The 25609-nt window shown below is 36.3% G+C and overlaps 2 protein-coding genes and 1 long non-coding RNA gene across 15 annotated transcripts in view; 1 reads left to right on the top strand and 2 right to left on the bottom strand.

Annotated features, from left to right (window-relative positions):
• Positions 1–7167: 7167 nt before the first annotated feature.
• On the bottom strand, positions 7168–7792 carry LOC140691378 (uncharacterized). The gene is made up of 2 exons (XR_012067005.1): positions 7701–7792; positions 7168–7424 (listed from the first exon to the last, which is right to left on the bottom strand). It is a non-coding gene; the product is annotated as an uncharacterized lncRNA (long non-coding RNA).
• A 2044-nt stretch (positions 7793–9836) lies between these two features.
• On the bottom strand, positions 9837–10810 carry LOC102539507 (small ubiquitin-related modifier 2). The gene has a single exon (XM_006208888.4). The coding sequence runs from the start codon at positions 10716–10718 to the stop codon at positions 10431–10433; it is 288 nt and encodes a 95-aa protein (XP_006208950.3). The 5' UTR covers positions 10719–10810; the 3' UTR covers positions 9837–10430.
• A 9200-nt stretch (positions 10811–20010) lies between these two features.
• ABI1 (abl interactor 1) overlaps positions 20011–25609 on the top strand; it is a 99901-nt gene continuing 94302 nt past the window's right edge. For 12 of the 13 annotated variants that reach the window (XM_072955237.1, XM_072955234.1, XM_072955230.1 and 9 more), the window contains exon 1: positions 20029–20289. In XM_072955237.1, coding sequence (XP_072811338.1) covers positions 20173–20289 — 117 coding nt within the window. In that variant the 5' untranslated portion in view covers positions 20029–20172. Of the gene's footprint in view, positions 20290–25609 lie in introns of all 13 variants that reach the window. The other variant, XM_072955231.1, reaches the window with a different exon arrangement.

Below are 25609 nucleotides of genomic sequence, written 5' to 3'. Positions count from 1 at the left end.
GTAGTTTGGATTTCCAATCAAGGAGAACAGCATAAGGAGAGAGGGCATTGAGGTTATTCAGGTAAAGGTATTTAAAAAATAGTTTCTTCATGTAGCTGTGCTGGTGTAGGTGTGGTAACTCCTACTGAAATGTAATGATGAATATAATGGAATGAATCAGTTCCTAAGGTGCCTTCCCATTATGTAACCCTGTAGTTCTACCTAAAATATACATCATGGAACACTAATGTCTTTTAGTACTTTCAGTACAGTGCCTACTATGAAGCCTTTTCTGAAATTGAGATATATTGACATAAAACAATATATTATTAATTTCATGTGTATAACATAATAATTTGGTATTTGTATGGATTATAAAGTGATCCCACAATAAGTAAAGCTTTCTTGATCACGTAGTTCTAGAGATGTTTTAATTTAGAATGGGCTCGCTTCTTACACATTACCATAGAAAAGGTAAAGTAGTATATTTAAGGGTTTTAAGAGATATAAAAGGAAAGAATATAAAAATTACTAAAAAAGGATTCCTTTAGATGCTCCTTCCTTTGCAAACATTGTTAAAGGCCTATTATGTCTCATGTATTGTAACTGAAGTTTCAGGGAACTCAGTCTAGTGTGATAAACAGACATGTAATATAATAATTACAACACAATGCAGAAATGTTAAAATGGAAAGATATAAAAAGGGCTGCATTATGTGTAGCAAAAGACCACTACAAAAGTGTTCATAACAGCACAATTTGCTAACAGCCCAGACCTGGAAGCAACTCAGCGAGCATTGACAGTGGAACAGTTATATATGGAGTACTGAAGAGCAATGAGAACAAAGGAACTACTGTTCAACATCTTCTATGAATTTCAAAGTCATAAGGAAAAAGAAACTAGACTCAGAACATATTGTGTCCAGAAGGAAACTTAATTTAAAAAGACGCATGCACCCCAATGTTCATAGCAACGCTATTTACAATACAATAGCCAAGACATGGAAACAGCCGAAATGTCCATTGACAGATGACTGGATAAAGAAGTTGTGGTATATTTATATAAAGGAATACTCTTCAGTTATAAAAAATGATAATATGGATGTCCCTGGAGAATGTCATTCTAAGGGAAGTAAGCCAGAAAGAGAAAGAAAAATACCATATGATATCACTTATATGCAGAATCTAGGGAGGAAAAAAAAGGCAAACGAACTTATTTACAAAACAGAGACTCACAGGCATAGAAAACAAACTTATGGTTACCAGCAGGGGGAGAGGGTGGGAAGGGATAAATAGGGAGTTCGAGATTTGCAGATACTAACTAATATATATAAAATAGACAAACAACAAGTTTATACTGTATAGTACAGGGAACCATATTCAATATCTTGAAGTAACTAATGGTGAAAAAAGAATATGAAAACGAATATATATATGTTCTGATATGACTGAAGTATTGTGCTGTACACCAGAAACTGACACATTGTGAACTGACTATACATCAATAAAATATATTTTTTAAAAAAAACATATTGTATGATTCCATTTATGTAAAGTTCAAAAACAGGCAAAACCAGTGTATGTTCAAATTCAGGCTGGAAGTATAGTTTTTGGAAATGGAAAGAGGGAACTTTGGGGTTCTAGTATTGTTCAGTTTCTTGAATTAGGTGCTTGATACAGGAGTATGTTCACTTTGTGTAACTATTGAAATGCATCACTAAGATTTGTTTATTTTTCTTTGTGTATGTTATACCTTGTTAAAACTGACATTAAATAAACAAGTGCCAAGGGAACAAGAAAGCCTGATTAAATCTATGTGACAGATGAGGAAGATGTCACAGAGGAAGTGACTTTTTAGCTGAGATGGTATTTACAAGCAGAGAAAATGGGAGAAAGCCATTATAGGTATAGGTATTAAAGCTAAAACAGGTGGTGATCATTTTGTAATGTGTTGAAATATTGGATCACTATGTTGTACATCAGGAACTAACATAGTGTTGCAGGTCAATTGTACTTAAAAAACAAACAAACTCATAGAAAAAAAGATCAGATTTGTGGTTTCCAGAGGTGGGGTGTAGGAGGAAGGGGAGTTAGATGAAGGTGGTCAAAAGATACAAATTTCCAGTTATAAGATAAATACTAGGGATGTAATGTGCAATACAATTAATATAACTAACACTGCTGTATGATATGTATGAAAGTTGTTAGGAGAGTAAGTCCTAGGAGTTCTTATCACAGGGAAAAAATACTTTTTTTCCTTTTTCTTTTATGTTCACTAAATTTACTGAGATAAGTTTCATGGTGTATATAAATCATTATGCTGTACACCTTAAATTTACTACAGTGCTGTATGTCAATTATATCTCAATAAAACTGGAGGAAAAAAAGCCAAAACATATGTGATAAGCAGCAAGTTTGTTCATGTAATGGGACCATAGATACGAGGGGAGGTGGGTCAGAGCACTGGATGAAAGGTCAAAGCTCTGGTTGAGGCTGACTTAAATGTCATATATGCCATGCAAAGGAGTTTGTACTTTGTCATAAATACACAAAGATTATTTTTGTTATCAGTTTGATGAGGAAAGCAGAACCACAATATTGATATGGTATAAGACATTAATTACAGAGATTAGAGTTTACATAATTGTGGGAGCTGATAAGGAGGCCTTGGAAGGCTATTGCCTGTTTCTGGACACTAAAATGGCAATAGGTCAGCATATCTTGTAGTCAGGAACTGGTGTGAAGAATGGAAGAGCCAGGGGGAGGGTATAGCTCAAGTGGTAGAGCATGAGCTTAGCATGCATGAGGTTCTGGGTTCAATCCCCAGTACCTCCTCTAAGAATCAAAATAAATAAATAAACCTAATTACCTCCCCCTCACCAAAAGAAAAAAAAAAAAGAATGGAAGAGCAAACTGAAACCCCTAACCACAAACTGGATCCTACATTATCCCTCAATGCTTCTCAACTCAATGATGAGCATAACCTTCAGAAGAAAACGGTACCAATCTCCGTGAAGCTGAACTCATGCGTGACCTAAGACTCAGATAAGCTGTGTGTCAAGCCGCTACTTTTTGCCTGGTATCCTGCTTCACTTCTACCTGCCAAAGTTCACATAAACTCATATGGCCAACCGTAAATTAGAACAGAGAAGAGAATTCTGGGAGAAACAGTTCTAGCTTCTCTAAGATGATGACCCAATACAAATTCACCACAATCATTCTCATTATTACATTTAGAGTGGCCAAAGTTTATTCCAGAAATATATAGGAAGATAAATATTTTAAAAATCTAGCATAAAAAAGAAAGAAAGAAAAAAGCTGGGAAGGAAAAAAAAGAGAGAGAAAAAGAGAAAACAAAAAAACAACAAACCCAGTCAACCAGCATCTTGATGTTGGGCTTCCCAGCCTCCAGAAATGTAAGAAATAAATTTCTGTTGCCTAAGCCACCCAGTCTATGGTATTTTGTTGTGGCAGACTGAGTGGCAAGGATACCAGCCACACTTCTGAAAGACAGTCAATATAATAAAAGAGGAAAAAGAAATGAGGCATAAATATAAGAAAAGGAGAAACAGAATTATCACTTTTAGATAGTAGAATTGTCTATCTAGAAAAATAGCATTGAATAAACTAAAATGCTACTAAAATGAATATGAGTTCAAGAAGATGAATAATGTAAGATAAATATACAAAATTTGTGCTTTTCTATTAGAATATTGGAATGCAAAAGTCAAGCCCAGATAGATTAAAGACAAATATAAAAAGCAAAACTACAAACTCTTAGAGGATGACAGTCTTTGTTAATGCAACAAGACAAAAAATATGAATGAGATGCAAAAATCAGGAAAGAAAAAGTAAATATTTCATCATTTGTAGATGATATGAGGTCCACATGGAAGATTCAGGGGAAGCTACAATTATTACAGTGAAGAAAGAGTTCAGCAAGGTTGTTGAACATAACGTCAACCAATAGTGAACCCTTAAACCAACTGTAATTAGAAAATGTAATAGAAAAATCATTCACTATAGCAATGAATTCCAAAGTGTTAGGAACAAAAAAATGTAGTATCTTTACAGAGAAAAATTGTGAAATTTATCACTGGGCATGAAAGACCTCAATAAATGGATATATGATAGTTATATCCAAAACTGTAAAGATAAATTTTGTCAAATTAATCCATAAATACACTATAACTCCAAATATAATCCCTACAGGACTCTGTGGAACTTTATAAACTGACTCTAAAAACTCCACAGGAAGGCCCAGAACAGGCAAGATGATTCCAAAAGGAACATGATAGAAGGTTGTCTTAATCAGGGTGGGCTACCTGCTGCAATCAACACCTGCAGTATCTCAGAGGCTTAACACAGTAAAGTTTCTCTCTCACACGTACCATAGTCCATTATTTGTCAGTGGAAGAAGAGCTGGAGGAGGGTAGACTCTGCTCCATTTCGTCATCCAAGAATGCATGATCCATCTGTCTAGTAACCCCATCATCCCCTAGGACCTCAGAGTCTCAGATCTACTACATCTAGCCAGAAGAGGTTAGAGAGAAGACAGAATCTCAGTAGGTTTTTAGGAGCCAGCTCTGGAAGTGGCATATACTGATCCCATTAACTTCAAGCAAGACTGGAAATTTTTAGTCCATCTGAAGTTCTAGAAAAAAAAGAAAACTGGGCTTAGTGAACAGGTACCAGTCCCTACCACAAAGGATTGGCACTGCCAAACAGCAGACTTAAAAATCATTAGTAATTAATAAGAGTTTGATGTTGACTGAGGAAAAGCTATATAGTTTAATGGGACAGAATCAAGAAACCAGAGATAGATAGGAATTAAAAATTAATGGAGAAAGGATGGTTGGTAGGAATGTCAATTGGTACAGCCACTATGGAGGTCAGTATGGAGGTTCCTTAAAAAACTTACCATATGAGCCAGCAATCCCACTCTTGGGCATATATCTGGAGAAAAATACAATTTGAAAAGACACGTGCACCCCTAGTGTTTACAGCAGCACTATTTATAATAGCCAAGATATGGAAGTAACCTAAATGTCCATCAACAGATGACTGGATAAAGAAGTTGTGATATATATATACAATGGAATACTACTCAGCCATAAAAAGGAGAAAATAATGCCATTTTCAGCAACATGGAAGGACCTGGAGATTGTCATTCTAAGTGAAGTAAGCCAGAAAGAGAAAGAAAAATGCCACATGATATCACTTATTTGTGGAATCTTAAAAAAAAAAAAGGACACAAATTAACTTATTTACAAAAGAGAAACAGACTCACAGACACAGAGAACAAACTTACCAGAGAATAAAAGGGATGGGAAAGGATAAACTGGGAGTTCAAAATTTGCAGACACTAACTACTATATACAAAATAGATAAACAAAAAGTTTCTACTGTATAGCACAGGGAACTAGATTCAATATCTTTTAACTTATAATGAAAATGAAAATGCATGTATGCATGTGTATGTATAACTGAAACATTAGGTTCGGCATCAGAAATTGACACAACATTGTAAACTAACTATACTTCAATTAAAAAAGAGTACAAAAAAATTTTTTTCCTAGCTGTAGTGGACATCTGACACTATTGTTTTCCTTGATTATTTACTCTCTCTCTGGAAACTTCCCACGCCAATCTCAGGGTGATTCAAGTAACCATGCTTCTACTATTGAATATGTCTCCATTGCCAAAGTCAATGATTGGAAAGATGAGCCAATTCAAATTGGACTTATCATATTTTCTTTTTGAGGAATGTGGATGTGGAACTGAGGAATTTCAAACCTGGGATGGGCTTCTTGAATGGTCAAACTTGGGAGCCAAATTTGCCATGCTCTCCACCATTTGGACAGGGTAGCAAAAGAAAGTTTATTGGGGTTCTTCTTGTTGGGGACCCTCTGTGCTTCCTGTATTTGGATATCTGTTTCCCTCTTTAGGTTTAGGAAGTTTTCAGTCACAATTTCTTCAAATACTTTTTCAATCCCCTTTTCTCTTTCTTCTCCTTCTGGAACCCCTATTATGCATACATTGGCATTCTGTATATTATCGCATAGGTCCCTTATATTGCTTTCACTGGCTTTTTTTTTTTTTTTAATGGAGGTACTGGGGATTGGACCCAGGACCTCATGCATGCTAAGCACATGCTCTACCACTGAGCTATACCCTCCCCTTGCTTAGTTTTTACTTGCTTTACTGTCTGTTGATCTGATTGGGTGACTTCTGTCACCCTGTCTTCTAAGTCAATTATTTGTTCCTCTGCATTATCTAGTATGCTTTTGACTGCCTTTAGCTCAGCTCTCATTTCAGCCATTGAATTTTCTGTTTTTAATTAGCTCCTCTTTATAGTTTCTACTTCCTTTTTTTTCTTCTTTTTTTTAATTTTTCTTTTGTTTTTAGGGAGATAATTAGGTTTATTTACTTATTTTAATGAAAATACTGGGGATTGAACCCAGGGCCTTGTGCATGCTAAGAATGTACTTTACTACTGAGCTATACCCACCCCCCCATTCCCTTTTTACAGTATTCTGCCTCTCTATTCATAGTCTCTCTTATGGTTACCAGGGAGGAAAGGGGAGGGAAGGTATAAATTGGGAGTTTAAGATCTGCAGATACTAACTACTATATATAAAATAGATAAACAGCAAGGTTATACTGCATAGCACAGGAAACCATATTCAATATCTTATAGTAACTTATGGTAAAAAGAATATGAAAACAAATACATGTTGTTCCTATATGACTGAAGTATTGTGCCATACACCAGAAGTTGACACAACATTGTAAACTGACTATATTTCAATTTAAAAAAAATTTAAAAAGAAAGGATAGCAAATGAAAACAACAAACAACAACAACAAAACTTTTGGCAAAGAATCAAGACACTAAATAGAAATACCAAGCTCTTGGTGACCTTCCAAATGATTATTACTAGTACTTGCTTAGGACTGATTGCATTTGTATTTTTGAGTTCTATGAGTAAGACTGAATTTTCATAATATAATTCTCTTTTTTTCTTTTTTCCTCCCCCACTTTTTTTTCTTTCTTATGCTATCTGCAATTCTTTTCTGTAACTTCCACTAAAGAAACACTAACTTTATATGGATTATCTTTTGTCTTTAGACTTTTAAATGTCATTTTGTTTGACTGCACTAGTCAGGAAAAGATAAATTGCTCTAGATATTTCCAACAGCAAGGGCTTTATAAAACCACTGGAAGGGTTGAAGGGACAAAGTTCAGGGAAGGGCCATTACTAGCACCCAGTCCACCAGTAGGTTCAAAGAATGAGACCTTTGTTATTGCCGGCAAGGTCAATTGCTGCTTGCAACATCCTACTGAAGTCTGGAGAGGGAGGTGGAGGAGGATGTGTTGATTCAGCAGCTTCCGAAATTAACAAGTGATTAATTCATTCAAATCATGCTGGAAATATTTCAGCTTCTGGAAAAAGAAGAAAACCCAACATGAATTTCACTTAAAGGGTATATTTTTTCCCCAAGCTCCCCAGGCACATTTTATTTTTTGCCATTGCTAATTTTCAATTATTTCATGATAACAGCTTGCCCCACACTAAAATAACACTGACATTCTGTAGTGGCTTGGCTTAACGTGTCCAAGAAAGATCTTTCTGTGTTTAAAGAATCAGGCCTGCCTGAAAACTAGCCTGTGGGTTTGGCCTGCTACAAATATCCTGACTCTGCATAAAAGGACACCTACCATCAACTATAGTAAAATTTGAAGGAGGGTTCACAATTCATTTCATCCTCTGAAATCTTCTTATCTTGTGTGGGTCTTCCTAACTTTTTGGAATGTCCTCTCAACCTTCCTTTCCTTTCTGGGGATTCTGGGCATTCCGGGTGGTATTGTTAATTTGAAAGGAAAGGAGAGGTAATAATTGAAGTCTGTCGAATCCTAGAATGTCACTTAACTCCCTGTAATGGGCTAAACTGTGTCCTTTCCAAAATTCATTATGTTGAAGTCTTAACCTAAAGTACCTTAGAATGTGAAATTATTTGGAGATAGGGCATTTAAAGGGGTAGTTAGGGTTAAGTGAGGTCACAGGGTCCGTCCCTACCCTAATATTACCAGTGTCCTTATCAAAAGATGAACTTAGGATACACAGAGAGACACTGGGGAAAGGCCAGGTGAGGACAAAGTGAGAAGATGGCCACTTCTGAGTCCAGGAGAGAGGCCTCAGGAGAAAACAGACCTACTGACTCCTTGAACTTGGACTTCCAGCTTCCGGAACTGAGAAAATACTTTTCTGTTGTTTAAGCCACACAATCTTGGTATTTTGTTATGGCAACCTGAGCAGAGTAATAGACTCCCCTTTCTTTGCTTTTTTCAAATTTAGAGAACGTGATCATGTCACATAGTGTAGTGGAGGTGGGGTGGGGGTTGGGGGCAAAGCTCTGGTTGCCTGGCTCCTGGTTTCTGTCCAGTATACAACATCACTCCTTTGCATTGTGGTTTGCTGACCACTCTCTATTTCGCATCCTGGGATGCGATGCTGTGAATTAGTTTCGCAGAAGCCTGGGGTTCACTAAGTATATGCAGTGTCCCTCCTTGTATGCCAGATAACAAGTGATTATGTACCAGACTAGTCCAAACTACGATTTTGCCTGGCACATCTCTTCATCCCTCTGAAATAGATCTTTGTGATTGTCAGCAATCTGCTATTTCAAAGTGGAATACATGAAATTTCAATTTCTCCCCATGCCCATGTGCAGAATTTGTAGTTGCAAACTGTTTTTCAGGACCTGATTGATTGGCTTGACTAGACATTCATGAAATGAAATGTACAAGTTCTGGTTTTCAACTTGAGCTGAAGGAATCCATCAAGTTTAATACTGCTATTTTTTATTCTGTTGACATTTATTTGAAAAAAATGACAGAAAAATACTAAATCAATAAATAGCATGAAAGTACACATCATGGGAGAGAAGCTGGACTCTCAAAAGTTAGTCCGATGCTCATAATTTAGTGTCACAATGTACCTGTAATTCTTAATGTTAACTCTTGACCATTTAGCCACCTTTACTACTGGGAGAGGCAAGCTAGCTCCTATCTTTTTGGGTTGTATGACTTTTCATCATATATCAAAGGCAACAAAAATACATAGTTTTTTTTTCTGTTCTTTATATTTGAAACAAAGGATTTTTCTCCTTCGTGTACTTTCTGGGGTCAGCTGCAGTTGGATGTAATTTAGTTACAATAAAACTCATCAATTGTAAGTGGGCAATTCAATGAGATTTGACAAATATAGTCATGTAACCCCTACTGCTGTTATGATATATTACACTTCCATCACCAATAAAAGTTTATTTGGCGTCACTTCCCCACTTTTCTGGCCTCTGACAAAGTCTGATCTGATTTCTGTCACTGTAGTTTTGCCTTTTCTAAAATTTCATTTAAGTGGAATCATACAGCATGTAGGCTCTTGTGTGTCTCCTTTCACTGAGCATAATGCTTTTGTGGTTCATCCATGTTGTTGCATGTATCAGTTTGTTCCTTTTTAGTGTTCAATAATATTCCATTATATGGATATATTAGAGTTAGTTTATCCACATGGACATATGGTTCTTTTCAGGTTTTGGCTGTTTTGGACATTTGCTCATGTTTTCCTGTGGACATGTGTTTTCATTTTACTTGGGTAAATACCTGGGAGTCGAATTGCAGGATCATAAGATAAGTGTGTTTTACATTTATAAGAAACTATGTAACTGTTTTACAAAATGGCCTTACCATTTTGTGTTCTTACTACTGGTTTATGAGAGTTACATTTGGCCCACATCCTCTATAGCTCTGGTAATATCAATCATTTAAATTTTAGTCATCCTATTTTTTTTTTCATTTTAAACAAGAAGTTTATTTAAACAACAAGACACTTGACTTGAAGGGAAAACTATCTAGGATTCATTTCTTTTAGAGTAATTTATCCCTACTTAAAGACAGATTGCCCTACATGTAACAGCTATGTACAAAAAAGTTATAAAATTGTCCTTGGTTTTACAATGATAAATGAAAAACATTAAAATTCTCCAATTGAACAAGGTATGCAAGGATTTTTATGTTGTTGTTTTTTTGTTAAACAGTGAGTGCAAAATAACTTACTGGAATATAAAGATAAGAGCTGAATGAGCATGCCACTAATGGAGAAAGGGGGTATTTTCACAGAACCAGTATTTTTCCCCATCCCATCTCCATTTGATGTCGATCGAAACATACCATTGGCCATTTAGTTTAAAAAAAAATGCAATATGCTTGTGCACATACACCAGTTACTTTATGTACAATAAAGGAATGGGGAAAGGGAAAATGAAAGAATAGAGAAAAATATACTGTAGTAGTCAGGATGTGGTGGAACCAAATTGCCATCTTCTAATTGAGAATGTCTTCTTGGTCTGGAGCAACAGAATTCTGGAGTAAAAGTAGTAGGTTCCCTTTTTAGTAGACACCTCCTGTCTGCTGCTGGAACACATCAATTGTATCTTCATCCTCCATTTCCAACTGTGCAGGTGTGTCTGTTTCATTGATTGGCTGCCCATCAAATCGGAATCTGATCTGCCTCATTGACAAACCCTGTCGTTCACAATAGGCTTTCATTAGTTTACTAAGTGGTGTATGCCTCTTAATCTTAAACTGCACCACAGAACCATCCTGTCCCGCCACCTTCAAATTAATATGATCGTTGTTCTCAGTCTTGACTCCTTCCTTGGGCTTTTCGTCAGCCATGGCGAGCGCCGGAGTCTCCTCAGCTACCACTTCACAAAAGAGGTACCAGGTCCGCACCGAACGAGCACACAAGCAGCACCAGGAGCGGCAGAAGAAGGTAGTCATCCTATTGGTTGTGTAGTGGTATCTTATTGTGGTTTAAGTTTTCAGTAACTTAATGAGTAATGGCGTTGTGCATTTTTTGTGTGTATTTTTTTGCCATCGTATGTCTTTGGTGAAGTGTCTCTTCAAATCTTGCAGACTTTTAGTTTTTTGGGGGGTTTTTTGGGTTGTTTTTTGTTGTTTTTATTTTTTTGGAGGGGGAGGGTAATTAGGTTTCTTTCCTTATTTATTTTTACAGGAGGAACTGTGGATTGAATCCAGGACCTCACGCATGCTAAGCACACACTCTACCGCTGAGTTATACCCTCCCCTTAAATGTTTTTATTATTTTTCTTAATTTTATTTTTAGGGAGGGAGGTAATTAGGTTCATTTATTTATTATTTTTAATGGAGGTACTGGGGATTGAACCCAGGACCTCCTGCATGCTAAGCATGAGCTCTACCACTGAGCTTTACCTTCCTCCTCAGACTTTTTAAAAAATTGATTTATTTGTCACTCTATTATTGAATTGTAGGAATTCTTTATATATTATGGATATAATTCCTTTATTAAATATTTGTTTTGCAAGTATTTTCTTCCAATACATGGTTTGTGTTTTCATTTGGTTTTATTATTTATTATTGAGGTATAATTGACAAATAACATTAGTTTCAGATGTACAACATAATGATATTTCTATAGATTGCAAAATGATCGCAAGTCTAGTTAACATCTGTTACCGTATATAGTTACAAAACTTTTGTGTGTGTATAATGAGGACTTTTAAGATCTTCTTCCTTAGCAATTTTCCAATATGCAATATAATAATATTAACTATAGTCACCATGCTGTACTTCCTTTTGCTAACAATGTCTTTTTAGTAGCAAATGTTTTTAATTTACGTGAAATCCAATTTATCATTTTTTATTTCATATTTCATGTTTTTGTATCCTTTTTGGTTTTTGCTTAACCCAAGGCATACTAAGATTTTCTCCCAAATTTTTTCCCCAAATTTTATTATAGAAATTTTATAGTTTGATCTCTTTCACTTAGGTCTTTGACTCATTTCAATGAGGCACAAGTTTTTGAATCTCAAATTAAAATATCTTTTAGAAGAGAGTTTGCATCCTTCATCCCTGCACAAATAAAGAACATTAACTTGTTCACACAATTTGTCTCTACCTCCTTCCTCCCAATCAATTAAACTGAAGGAGATACAGAGAGAATTGATATTTATTATTCAACCTGGTCACTCTGGGAAGTGTGGAAATTTCTTCCTTTTTGTCATTGTCCTCTCTTTCATAGCTAATGTTGAACATTTGTACTTTTTTTCTTAATTTGTTCAAATATTTTATATCTACTTTTTGCTTGCTTCTTTGGTCTCTGATAGGAATGTGTTAAAATCTTTCATTTATGAAGAAAATTAAATAAAAATTTAAAAATAAAATAAAAAGAAACCATCCATTTATGGTTGTTGATAATTGCAAGTTTTCCTCATAAAGATTTTGCTTTATATTTCTAAAGGCTGTGCTGTTGGCTGCTACAAAGTCATAATTATTTATCTTCTTGATACATTATTCCTTTTACTATTATCATCCATGTCTTCTTTTATCCTGTGTAATGTTTTTTGGGCTTGGTTGTAATCACTTTGACATATTTCCATAATGGTTTTCTTTAGGTTAATATTTGCCTGATAAATATTTTTCTATCCCTTTATTTCAATATGGCTTTTATAGGTGTCTCTTCTAAGCTATGTGTAGGTCAATTTTTTTTCTCTTAAAATACCATAGGAAAAATCCCACATATTTAATTTTTTTAACTTGAAAAGATTTGTTATTTTGTTAAGACTTAGGAATCAAATTCCCCCATGCAGTTGATTTTCATTGTTTCTTTTATTCGTTATTTTCCATCCACATTTAAAACAATTTTTTAATTGAAAGTTAAAGGGTTAAATTGAAGGTTTTTTAGGGTAGTAAACTCCTCTATGTCTGAACCATATCATCCTTGGACTGACAGTTGGATTTAAATTCGAGATTGAGAGTTATTTTCCCTCAACATTCTCAGGATGTAACTCCTTTATCTCCTGTATCCATTAGTGTTGATAAGAGCTCTACTAATTGTCATTCTTTTGTAGAAAAATCTGTCTATTCTCTCTGGTAAGTCTTTAAGCTTTTTCATTTTATCTTTGATATTCTAATAACCAATTATTTATATTAATCCAATTCAGACTTCTACAGTGAACTATATTTAACTTTACATTTAGATGTTTTCATCTTCCACACTAGGTAAAGAATCACTGAATCATTTCATTTCAGGATTTGATAGACTTTTTCCTATTGTTTTTTGACTTCTATCGCAGAGGAGAAGGTTGGCTTGCTATTTTTTCTGTTGATAGTAGCCTGCTTTTTCTATAGAAGATTCCTTTATTTTTTATCTTTAAAATTCAATCAATTTGCCAAGATGTATATGTTTTGTTCTTGATATTCTGTGTTGATTTTTCCTTTTTATAGGTGAGATTTTATAAAAAATTTTATTTATTCATTTTTAAATTGAGGTATAATATACATACAGTAAATTGTGTAAAGCACACTACTTATTTTACTTTATTGTGTTTTTTTATTTGTTTGTTTTGGGGGCAGATAATTAGGTTTGTTTATTTATTTATGTATTTATTTAATGGAGGTACTGGGGATTGATCCCAGATCCTCATGCGTGCTAAACCTGTACTCTACCACTAAGCTATACCCTCCCCACAAAGCACACTACTTTTAAGATTACAGTTTGATGATTTTTATTAACATATGCACCCCTGTAACTACCGACCAGTTAAAGATACAGGCTATTCCTGGTGCCCCAGATTTCCTCATGTTCCTTTTCATTCTATCCCTTATGACCATTAACTAATTCTGAATTTTGTCATTACTGGTTACTTTAGCCTGTTTTTGAATTTCATAGAAATGAAACCATATAGGATGTACTATGTTATGTCTGGTTAATTTCACTCGCTAAAACATCTTTCCTCCCTGAGAGTGCATCTAGCAACGCATTCATCCATGTTGTTACATTTATCAGTAGTTTGTTTCTTTTATTGCCGTGTAGTTTTCCATTGTGTGAACATACCACTATTTATTTATCCTTTCTCTTGATAGTAAGCTTAAGGTTTGTTTCCATTTTGGGGCTACTATGAATAAAGATGCTATGAGCATTCTTGCATATATCCTTTTGTGGACATATATATATATTTTTCTTGAATAAACACCTAGGAGTGAATTGCTGGATCTTAAGGAGGTGTATATTTAGCTTTAACAGGTACTGCCAAACAGTTTTCCAACGTGATTGTGCCCTTTTACACTTGTGTATTCAGATATATACCCTTGTGTGTGTGTGTGCACGCTAAATATAGTAATATATTGTGCCAACACTGGGTACTGTTGGAGGGGGTGTCTGGCTTCTTTCACTTACAAAGTGCATTTGAGATTCACCCATGACTCTGTGTATGTATTCATTAAATGTTACTGATGAGTAGCAGTCTGTTACTTGAATGTACCAGTTTGTTTATCTGGTAACCGCCTGAAGGACATTTGAGTTGTTCCCAGCTTTTAGTGATTATGAATAAAGCTACTATAAACATTCACATGGTGGTTTTCGTGTGAACATAAGTTTTTGTTTCTTTGGGGTAAATATCTGGGAGTAGGATTGCTAGGTTGTTTATTAGGTATATGTTTGGCTTTATAAGAAACTGCTAAACTGTTTTCCAAAGTGGCTGTGTGCATTTTGCAGCCAGTAACATATGAGAGTCCAGTCATTCTTGCTTGCGTGCTTTCTTGCTTTGTTTCTTTCTTTCTTTCCTTTTTATTGAAGTATTGTCAGTTTATAGTGACTCTACCTTCTTAATATTGCTATGTCAGGATTTTTTATTTCAGCCATTCTAATGGATGTATAGCATAGTCTTTAAATTTCACACTACATCCTGGTAGAGCATAGTTATCTTACTATGGTTTTAAGTTGCATTCCTTTGATGAATAATGAGTTGAGTACTTTTTCATATATTTATTGGCCTTTCTGGAGTGAAGTTGTTTTCTTTTGTCATTTTTTAAAAATTGGATCGTCTTTTGTTTGTTGACTTGAAGGAGTTTTTTGTTTGTTTGTTTGTTTTTTAATATATTCCAGATACAAGTCCTCTGTCTAATGTATGTGTTGTGGCTTATCTTTTCACTTTCTTAATAGTGTCTTTTCATGAACAAAGCATTTTAATTTTAATGATGGCTATAGTAGGCTGACTAATGGCCCCTCAAAGATGGCAACATCCTAATCCCTGAAAACTGTGCGTTTATTACCTTACATGGCCAAAGGGAATTTGCAGATGTAATCAAGTCAAGAATCTTGAGATGGGAAGGTTATTTTGGATTATCTGGGAGGGACATATGTAGTCACACAGTCCTTACAAGAGGGAGGGATGATGGTCAGAGTCAAAGAGAAGGAGTTGTGATAACAGAAGAAGAGTCAGAGAGAGATCTGAAGACGCTTTGCTGCTAACTTGAAGATGGAAAAAGTGGTCACAGCCAGGGAATGCAGGTAGGCTCCAGGAGCTGGAGAAGGCAAGGTCATGTGTTCTCCTTTAGACTCTCCCAAAGGAACAAAGCCCTCCTGATGCCTTAATTTTAGACAACTGAGACCCCTGATCTCCAGAGCTTTAAGGTAATAAATTCCTGTTAAGTCACTACATTTGTTGTAATTTGCTGCAGCTGCAACAGGAAATGAATACGATGGCTTAACTTTTCATTTTATTAAAAAGCAGTTTATCATCTTTTTTCTTTTTTTTGTTAGTGCTTATTGTATTCTGGTTAAGAAACCTTTGCCTGTGTTTTCTTGAAGAGGCTTTATTGCTTTACCTTTTACATTTGGAACCATGATATATCCTGAATAAATCTTGGAAGGTGGTGTGATGTAGTTTCAGTGTTCACTGGAATAAACAAAACAAATGTCTACTGGCTCCAGCACGTTGATTGGGAAAAAAAGAATCTTTTCCTCCATTGAATTCCATTGGCACTTCTGTCATAAATTAAGTTTCTGCATATATTTGTGCCTGTTCCAAAGAACTATTTGTATGTTCTTCACCAAGTCCACATTGTGTTAATTTCTGTAGCTGTTTAGTAAATCTTGAAATTTGGTAGTGTATGTCCTCTAATTTCATTCTTCTATTGTCTTGGTTATACTAAAGCCTTTACATTTCCAGATAAGTCTAGAATCACCTTGTCAATTTTAACAAAAAATCTGTTAGGATTTTGGTTAGGGTTATACAAGGTAAGCTGTTTTGATATGGAAATTCAGGTCCTTTAGTTCAGCTAAATTTTATTCTATTAAATCTTTGAATACATTTTTTTCTGGTCTGTTAATAACTGTAATTAAAAAAAAATTTATGACAATATGTACTTATGATAACAAATTTATGATACTTTGACATAAATTTATGATAATAACAAATACAACTTAATACAGAGTCATATGTGTTTAATTTAGTGGAAAGGAAAAATGACTTTCAAAGTATGGGTCATGATTCAGTAGTGGATCATGAAATCAATTGAATAGTCATTAGCAGCATTAAATAAATTGAAATAGAATAAGAGGTATCAGAGTACCATATTTAGTTTTGTGAAACTTTTATACCAGCATGTATATACATATCTGTGTCCTAGATCATGTTGTTATTATTTCTTATTTTGAGTCAAGTTAAAAAATATTGAAAGCCAGTGGCTACAGTATGGTGCTATGTTTTATGGTTTTATGCCCACAAATCCTATTTAATTTTTTTTTAACATTTTTTATTGATTTATAATCATTTTACAATGTTGTGCCAAATTCCAGTGTTCAGCACAATTTTTCAGTCATTCATGGACATATACACACTCATTGTCACATTTTTTTCTCTGTGATTTATCATAACATTTTGTGTATATTTCCCTGTGCTATACATCCTATTTAATTTTAAGTAAGAAAATATTGCCTCATTATGGACTATAATTATAAGGGAAACTAATTTTTTTTAGTAAAAATACAAAGGATAGCATGTTCAACTCAATCACCTTACAGGTATAAGGGATAACTTCATTGAATGGACTTTATATGAATCATAAATATTTTAACAGATAGTTTTAACTAGATAATAGAAAGACCTCTGATTTAGAAGTTGGAGAACTTGACTACTATTTTCAGTGCTGTTAGCTAAATCTCTTAACCTGCCTAAGGTTAAATTTCCTTATTTGGTGAAGATAGGAAAGAATCTGTGGAAAACAGTATGGAGATTCATCCAAAGACCAGGAATAGACTTACCATATGACCCAGTAATCCCACTCCTGGGCATATATTCAGAAGGAACCCTAATTCAAAAAGACACCAGCACCCCAGTGTTCATAGCAGGACTATTTACAATAGGCAAGTCATGGAAACATCCTAAGTGTTCATCAACAGATGACTGGATAAAGAAATTGTAGTATATTTATACAACGGAATACTATGCAGCCATAAAATGACAACATAATGCCATTTGCAGCAACGTGGATGTCCCTGGAGAATATCAGTCTAGGTGAAGTAAGCCAGAAAGAGAAAGAAAAATACCATATGATATCACTCATATGTGGAATCTAAAAAAAAAAAAAGAACATAAATATAAAACAGAAACAGACTCATAGACATAGACTACAAACTTGTGGTTGCCAAGGGGGAGGGGGAGGTATAGACTGGGACTTCAAAATTTGTAGATACTGACAGGCATATGTAGAATAGATAAACAAGTTTATACTGTATAGCACAAGGAGATATATACAAGATCTTGTGGTAGCTCATGGTGAAAAAGAATGTGAAAATGAATATATGTATATTCATGTATGACTGAAAAATTGTGCTGTACACCAGAAATTGACACAACATTGTAAACTGACTATAACTCAATAAAATTAAAAAAGAAAAGAAGAAAAAGATAGGAAAGAATCTTTAGGTCATTTATCTCTCGGAGTGTAAGCATTAAAGAAATCTGATAGGATTTGGAAAACAGAAAAGCAGCATCACCTGCCGAATTCCCCCTCAATGCTGTTGAAATGTATCAGTATATGGATATTAACAAGCTTAGTGATTTCCCTAGTTAAAGCTGTCTCATGTAGAGACCAAATTCAAGAATACATCAGTACCTCCTCCAAAAATGAATAAATAAGTAAACCTAACTACCTCCCTCCCCCCCAGAAAAATTTAAAAATAGAATATGTCAAATACATCAAATTCAAAAGCTTGGATTAAATGATAATTTGGATTAATGATAAGTATTAAAGGCTATTATGTCTGTTTCAGATTATTACAGCAAGTGTGTCATTTATTGATTTACAGACCTTAGAATCCTTGATTGGGAATCTGGTGTCTGAAGGTAGTTATCTCTTTCAGGTAGGAGTGATAAATTGTTCCTTGTAGAGGCTGAATATTTTATGCCCCTATTGAAGGCAATATCCAATAAATACCTACTGATGGGTCAATTTTTAAACACTTGGTTGAGTCATGTTATTATTCTTATAGTTATTGTTGAGTCTAAATGACTTTATGGAGAGATGAAAATATGGACTTTTAAATGATCTTTAAATTAGTTTCCTTTTCAGTCTTTGGACAACATTTTTCATAGTCATTATATCAAAAGCATTTAATGTTCCTCTTGGAATGAAAAATTTGAAATATAGGGTCTTTTAGACTATTCCAAAGCAGTTGATTTAAAAACTTTTTTTGAAGGGGAGGTACTTGGGTACATTTTTTAAATGGAAGTATTGGGGATTAAACCCAGGACCTCATGCATGCTAAGCATGTGCTCTACCACTGAGCTATACCCTCCCCACCAAAGCAGTTGATTTTACACTAGGTAGAGAAACAACTTGTACATAACTTCAAAAGTGTAGGGAGACATGCAAAGAAGAGTCAACGAATAAGAGATTAGGACGCAAAAGTACTAAAGATTGTGTGTTAATTTTTATTTTTTATTTTTAAAAATTAAAACAATTTTAACTGAAGTATAGTTGATTTACAATCTTAGTTTTTGTCACTAAGCAAAGGGCTCATGGCTCAGAGAGCCAAACTCAATCAGTGGGAGTTTGCAGCAAAATAAGAATTCATTGTAGGGCTCTAAACAAGGGAGTGGGAGACAAGCCTTAGATCCACCCCAGCTTGGTCTTTGAGTTACAGGTGTTTTAAAGGGGAGGAACAAATAAACTGGGATTAAGCATCACATTGTGACATGGTTTAGGGAATCAGAATGTCTCCTGTTTATGATTCCCTGGCCAGGTGGTCCATGACTTGCGGGCCTGTGAGCTCACCTTGCCCTGGAGAGTTTGTACCTTAATGATGATATCCGTAACAGCAATTTCGTATGTTAACATGGTATTAACAGCAGTAACTTTAGTCACCTGAGGGTGATTGATTAGTGTTCATTTAGCGCAGGATTGAGAAGGGGGTGGGGGAGAAAGAAATGGAATGAAGTTTTGGATAAGAGATTAATCATAAACTCAATAAAGGACCTGGGTTTTAAAGGGACTCCATTTCAGTTTCAGGTGTACAACATAGTGATTCAATATTTTTTATAGATTATAGATGTGTGTTTTAAAATTGTGGGTTTTTAAGGGTACAGAGCATCCTTACTCAACTTGTACATTGCTTGGTATAGAGCTCTCAGTAACAAGTGTTAGCTCACTTTTAAGTGAACCGAGGGCGGCAGAAGTTTAAAAGTAAAGCCTGAGTTGCTTATCTCTAAAAAGACAAAGGAAGTTAAGAGTTGGAGGTTTCTATGTTGTAGTCCTTTTTAATCCTTATCAAACTATCTCTGATTCACGGGCGTTTCCTAGTTAACCAAGTTCTGCCAAGCTTCACAGCCTTCTCGGGAACAGGATTTATTCTCTAGACTCACCCTGTGGCGCCATCTCTCGGAGCTGTCAAGGAACTCGGGACTTTAACCACCACCCTCCTTCCGACTCCTTAAATTACACCCGTTCCCATTCTTTTGCGAAGGCTCCCTGGACGCATGCGCCTTTCATGGGCCGCTAAGCCTGTGAGAAACTACAATTCACAGAAGGCCACGCCAAAGGAAAAAAAACATCCCATGATCGCGGGAAGGGGAGGAGGGAAAGTCGACAAGGCTCGCGAGAGAGCGAGGGTAAGGCGGCTGCGCGAAGTGGGTGGAGGCGGGTGGAGAGAGTGAGGAGGAAGAAGAGGAGGTGCCGTCCCACAATACCAGGCGGGAGGGCGGGCAGGCGGTTTGTATCCGGGCTGTGAGGTGCTCGGAGCCTCCGCGGACCTTGCTGTCTCCGTCTCTTTAACGCGAGAGGAAGCGATGCGGAGGGGTGGAAAATGGCAGAGCTGCAGATGTTACTAGAGGAGGAGATCCCGTCTGGCAAGAGGGCGCTGATAGAGAGTTACCAGAACCTGACCCGGGTGGCGGACTACTGTGAAAACAACTACATACAGGTGAGGGGCGCAGGCGCGCGCCGGCCGGCCGGCCGGCCGGGCCGAGGACCCGCCGCCGGCCGCCCGAGTACCAGCCCGCCGGGCGGGGTGGAGACCTGCTCGAACCTCAGGGGCAGCCCCAACCCCAGCCCCAACCCCAATCACAGCCCCAACCCCAATCACAGCCCCAACCCCAACCGGGGAGAGGGCAAGTGGCTGGGCTCCGGGAGTAGGGCTGCGATACAGGAAGTGGCTGTGGTGGTTCAAACCCTAGAAACCGAGAGAGAAAATGGGCGAGGGGGCCCGGCGCCCCCCAGCCGTCCGCCTCCCCGCGGGCTCGGCCCCCCCGAGTCGCGCGGCTCCGGCCCTCCGACTGCCCTCCACTCACCGGGCTTCCGTCCTGGAGCCCCCGCGGCCGCCGCGCCGCCACCCGGCCGGCCGAGGGGTCTCGGACCTGGAGAGCAAGGGGGAGAGCCAGGACGAGGCTCAGGGAGGAGCGGCAGGAGGGAGAGGAAAAGCGGGGTGTGTGTCGGGGGAGGGTGGGGTGGGGGAGATTATGTCAGTTCAGCCCAGAGGGTGTGTCTTTTATTTATTTATTTTTTAAAAAATTGGTCATGAGTCACATTACACAGACCTCCCCGAGGAGAGGAGGAAGCGGGTGGGGAGCGAGGGATGCCGTCGAAGAGAAGTTAATCTCAAAATTCCTTTAATTGAAGGTTTGTAAATCTGCCTGCCTGTCCGTTTTCAAGTCGGGTTTTTCCCCCTTCTCATCATTTTCACTTCCGCCCCACCGTGATATATTCTAGAGGCTGTTAGGGCGATCGTTAGTATAAAACACAGATTATTCTTAACTACTTGGAAAAATGGCTTAAATACTCTCTCTTCCCCAAAAGTTCTTGAACTGCTGGCTTCCTAAGTAACTTAAAATAGAATGGTGTAATCGCCGGTTGCTTGCTTTTTTTTTTTTTTTTTTTTTTGAGGTTTCTCTCCAACCTAAGTACATGGATAGAATGAATCCCAGTAAATTACGGAACAGATTTAGGCTAAGAACCGTAACGTAAAGTGTTACTATAGATTTATTAGAAACTTCTTGGGACCTTATCTTGACAGATTGTTGGTTGTTTGCTTTTATATTAATGATTTAAAGTGAATTATGTTGTGATAGTTTGGTTTGTAGATCTGTAACAGCGTAAACGAACAGTTTGCAGTAGAAGCAAATAAAAGTATCAGAGTCCTTTGTATCAGTGTAATGGCACCAGAAATTCGCTTGTTAATGGTAAGACATGACCAAAATGTGCTTTGAAAGGTTAGGGTTATTGCAACTCAAAACTCAAATATTTATAGAAATGCATCCCATGTGATTATCATTTTTAAGAACCAATCGTTTCTGTTTTGGCAAATACTTTTCCTCTATTTTTAGAAGGAGATACTGTTTGCAGAATATTTTGAATATTTCTCAATTTCCATATTAGTAACATTGTATCTTCAGTAGCACTACTAGGAATTTATCTCAAATTTTTTCAAGCTTTTAGTTTAGGAATTCCACTGATAAACTTGTTGAATGCCTGCCGTGTCTACTGTATTACTTGCTTTTTTGCAAACTTTATATTTAGCTCTTTAAAAATATTCTATAATCTAGTAGAATTGTGGATATAGTTTTCAAATAGAAAAGTTATCTTGTAGTTTATCGATATTAAAAAGTATGCAAGTTTTATTCAACTTCATTTGAAAAGCCTTAAAATTGAGGTGAATCTCAATTTGCTGAAGGTTTTTTAAAGATTTTGAAAATCAGAGGGAGAGCACAGGAAGGTCATTTTTTAGTAGAAGTCAGCAGATAAGTACTTCAAAAGGGATGGCTTCTTTTTGTTTTGCGTGTTGGGAAATCCGACAAGTATATGGTGTGGTAACTGCTACGTCTTGGCAAATGCAAACGTGTTTTAACCTGTCTGTTGACTATTTCTTTTTCAGATAGTTGTGGGCTGTAAAGTTTTGTTTTTTTTTCCTTCCCCTGACCTCTTTCATTTTCCCCTCTTGGCACCAACATGTAACTTTGAAGCACTTTTAAAGTTCATTATATCCCTAATTAAATAAATCATGCTATTTCTCATGTAGTCCTGTAACCATGGTGCCCCAAGTTTTTTTTTTTTTTTTTCTGATGGTCCTAAACTTGACACCAGTGAGATATTCAGGTCTTATTGGGGGTGGAGGGGAAAGATGAAATTCACACACGGCAGTGTATATCTTAGTAGCTTTTAAACTGTGGGCTGCATGAAGCTGGCCGCTAGCTGCCTTCCCAAGAGACTTGGACAGAGTCAGGCTCAGACAGGCTCAGAAGATGATGAGGACTTTGTAGAAGTTGATGTAGTGTTAGCTGTCTTCGTGATGTGCTGTGGTGCTGTGAAGAGGGAACAAACAGTACCAGAAATACCCATTTAGATGTCTTTTGAGATCTCTCTCTCTCCCTTCTGTGATCAGATGGGTAATAGCCAACACCCTGTGTAAACATACCTTCTGTTGGGGAAAGTATATATGGTTACTTGTGTTTTGAGAATTTTTTATACCCAAGATGAGTTAAATTATTGCCTGAGTGTTTTAATCTTGAGAATTCTTTTCATTTTGTTCCTTTCCTACAATATGGAGCGACAGTTCAGGTAAGGAGTTTAGCCGGCAGGTTCTTTTGGCTGTGGTGCCATTGAGTTCTTGAGCACTTTATTAGCTCTTTTGGTCCTGTTGACTTTCATTATCAAATTGTATTATTAATAGCAAGAGAGACTTCTCTAAAGAGTCCACTATCTTAAAAAGGATAGGGTTTTTGAAATTCTTCTGGGAAAATAATACTCAAAATTAAAAGTTTTTTTGTATAGACATTTATATAGACATAAAGAAAAATCTGCCTTTTTCCATCTTTAGTTTGAATTTTTCTGGTGGATGTCAAGGATGATCAGTCTTCAACTTGAACACATTTATTCATCTGGCCAGTTCTCTTGGCTCTACCTTAGGGTCTATACTGCCTTTATCATGGAAACTATTTTGGGGAAATGGAAGGAGATCTAAGTGAAATGGAGTAGAAACTGCTTAAGAAACGTTTCTCAGCATGCACATTGCTACATTGGGTAAGGACAGAAAAATCTTTCTTACAGCTTAACTTTTTTTTTTTAATTGAGGTGTAGTCAGTTTACAGTGTTGTGTCAATACAGCTTAATTTTTTAATTTAATTTTTCTGCCTGGAATTCCCCCAACAAAAGCTTTATTTGGGTTAACAAGTGAGGTCTGGGAGGATGAAAGCCCATCATCAGTGAGCTGCTTAGTTTAGCCTGCTTCCCTCCACCCATGCAGTCTATTTATGGTCATTTGCTCATTATACCCACGTGATCTTGGAAGGCAGGTAATTTCTGAGGGGAAGTACTTTGGAGTAGGTAAAAGCTAACGTTTTTCGTACTGTACAGTTTATAAACTTTAACATTATTATAATTCTATGATTTTCTTCTTTTCTTTCTTCCTTCCTTCCTCTTTCTTTTCTTTCTTTCTTTTTCTTTCTTTTTCTTTCTTTCTTTCTTTTCTTTTTCTTTTTTTTTCTTTCTTTCCTCTCTTCCTCTCTTTCTTTTTCTTTCTTTCCAGGTAAGCAGTCTGAGGTTCAGAGACATTGACTATCTAGCCTAAAGTCCCATGTCTTGTGTGAGAGAGTGCTTGGAATCAAACCCAAATTTTCTGATTCTGAATCCTAAGTTCCTTTTAGTGACTACTGAATGGGGTGCTTATTGCAACACAGAGGATAAAAAGAATGTATGAAGAGGGTACTAGGAAAGGGAAGAGGAATATAATTGCTTCTGTTTTTTGAGTACCTACTCTGTGCTGAGAACAGTCTGTGCTGGTTGATTTGTATTATCTTTAATCCTTACAGAAACTCTCTGTGATAGGCTGACTTCTCTTACAGATGAGGAAATTAGGACTCGGAAAAGTTAAGTGAATTTTGTTTGATGATACTGTTAGGTGTTGGCAGTCAGGATTTCTCCTAAACACTGTCTCCAGACGCGAATGAGTCTAGAACGCAGACTAGTTCAGAAATGTCATGAAATAAACAGACTCTTGTGGGTCATGTCTGGGAACCTACCAACTCTTTTACTATTGTTTCTTCTGAGTTCCAAGTTGTAATGCCAGAACAGGTGTGTTTGTTATTTGGGGACTTGCCTGGATCAGTGAAAGATGGTAGCGTTGGCATTTGAAGTGTTGAATTACAGGAATCATAGGCTAGTTTTTCACTAAGTTCCAGTAGATCCTTTTCCTTTTCTTTCCTGTGCATCCTTCCCTCTTTTTTCCTGTTCTTCATTAGCTTTGCAATCGTGATAAGGAAATTTGTAGAAGACTTAGTGTAAGTTAACAAAATGAAAAATGTCTTGAAATATTTTGGGTAGTTCTGATTTCCATACAAACTATGTTCAGGTGGAGACAGTCAAAATGATTGTGGATATTAGGACGGATTGGAAGTGGAAAAAATCTTAGAGTTGCACTTGGAAGTTTGAAAACAGTGGCTAGCAAAATTAGATATAGTTTGGAAATCTAAATGAATTAAAGAGTTTTAGTAATGTACAACATGGTGACTATAGTTAATAATACTGTATTGTATAAGTGTAAAGAGAGTAGATCTTAAAATTCTCACCACAGAAAAAAAGAAAAAAACTTGCAAATTTGTGTGGTGTAAAGATAAGACACTTGGAAGATGGCAATTACTGGATTTTGTTTTTAAAGGAAATCGCTGACCTGATCATTTTAACAGCAAACATGAATTCCTTAGAAAGGAATCTTGAAGTTTTTTAGTATTACTAAGTAGGTACTATTAACTGATTTACTAATTTTCTTCACTTACAAAATGAACTTTTTTGAGAAATATTTGGTAGTGAACTAGTATTTGTGGAAAAAAAATCTGAAAGCAAAACAAAGCATCCTAAGGAAAGAAAGGTAATGTGTATTTGTTATCAAATAGATTCTGATTTTGATAGGCATGTGTGCTTAGCAAGTTCAGCAAATGTTTGTGAAATTGTGATTTATGTCAACTAAAGAATATTGGCAGTGCCATCTCAAGTATAGCTTAAAGTAAAAGGAAACTGAAAGTCTTATTTTCTTGATTTTTACCATGGTAATTAAAAACTCATTATGGAAACTTTTAAACATATTCAGAAAAAGAATAGTATAATGAACCCCCATGTGCTCATCACCCAGCTTTCACATTCTTCAGCTCATGGCTAGTCTCCTTTCATCTGTATTCCTCTCATATCTCTCTACCATTATTGTAAAGTCCATCTTTGACATACCATTTCATCCATAAATATTTTAGTACATATCG

This window comes from Vicugna pacos, chromosome 35 (assembly GCF_048564905.1).
Source record: "Vicugna pacos chromosome 35, VicPac4, whole genome shotgun sequence".
In the NCBI taxonomy this organism is placed as follows: domain Eukaryota; kingdom Metazoa; phylum Chordata; class Mammalia; order Artiodactyla; family Camelidae; genus Vicugna; species Vicugna pacos.
The sequence above is the reverse complement of the archived record's forward strand: the minus strand, read 5'-3'. Positions and strand labels throughout refer to the sequence as shown.

What these genes read in the sequence shown, in the direction of transcription:
- LOC102539507 (XM_006208888.4), bottom strand. Translation starts at nt 10,718, where the DNA reads ATGGCTGACGAAAAGCCCAAGGAAGGAGTCAAGACTGAGAACAACGAT.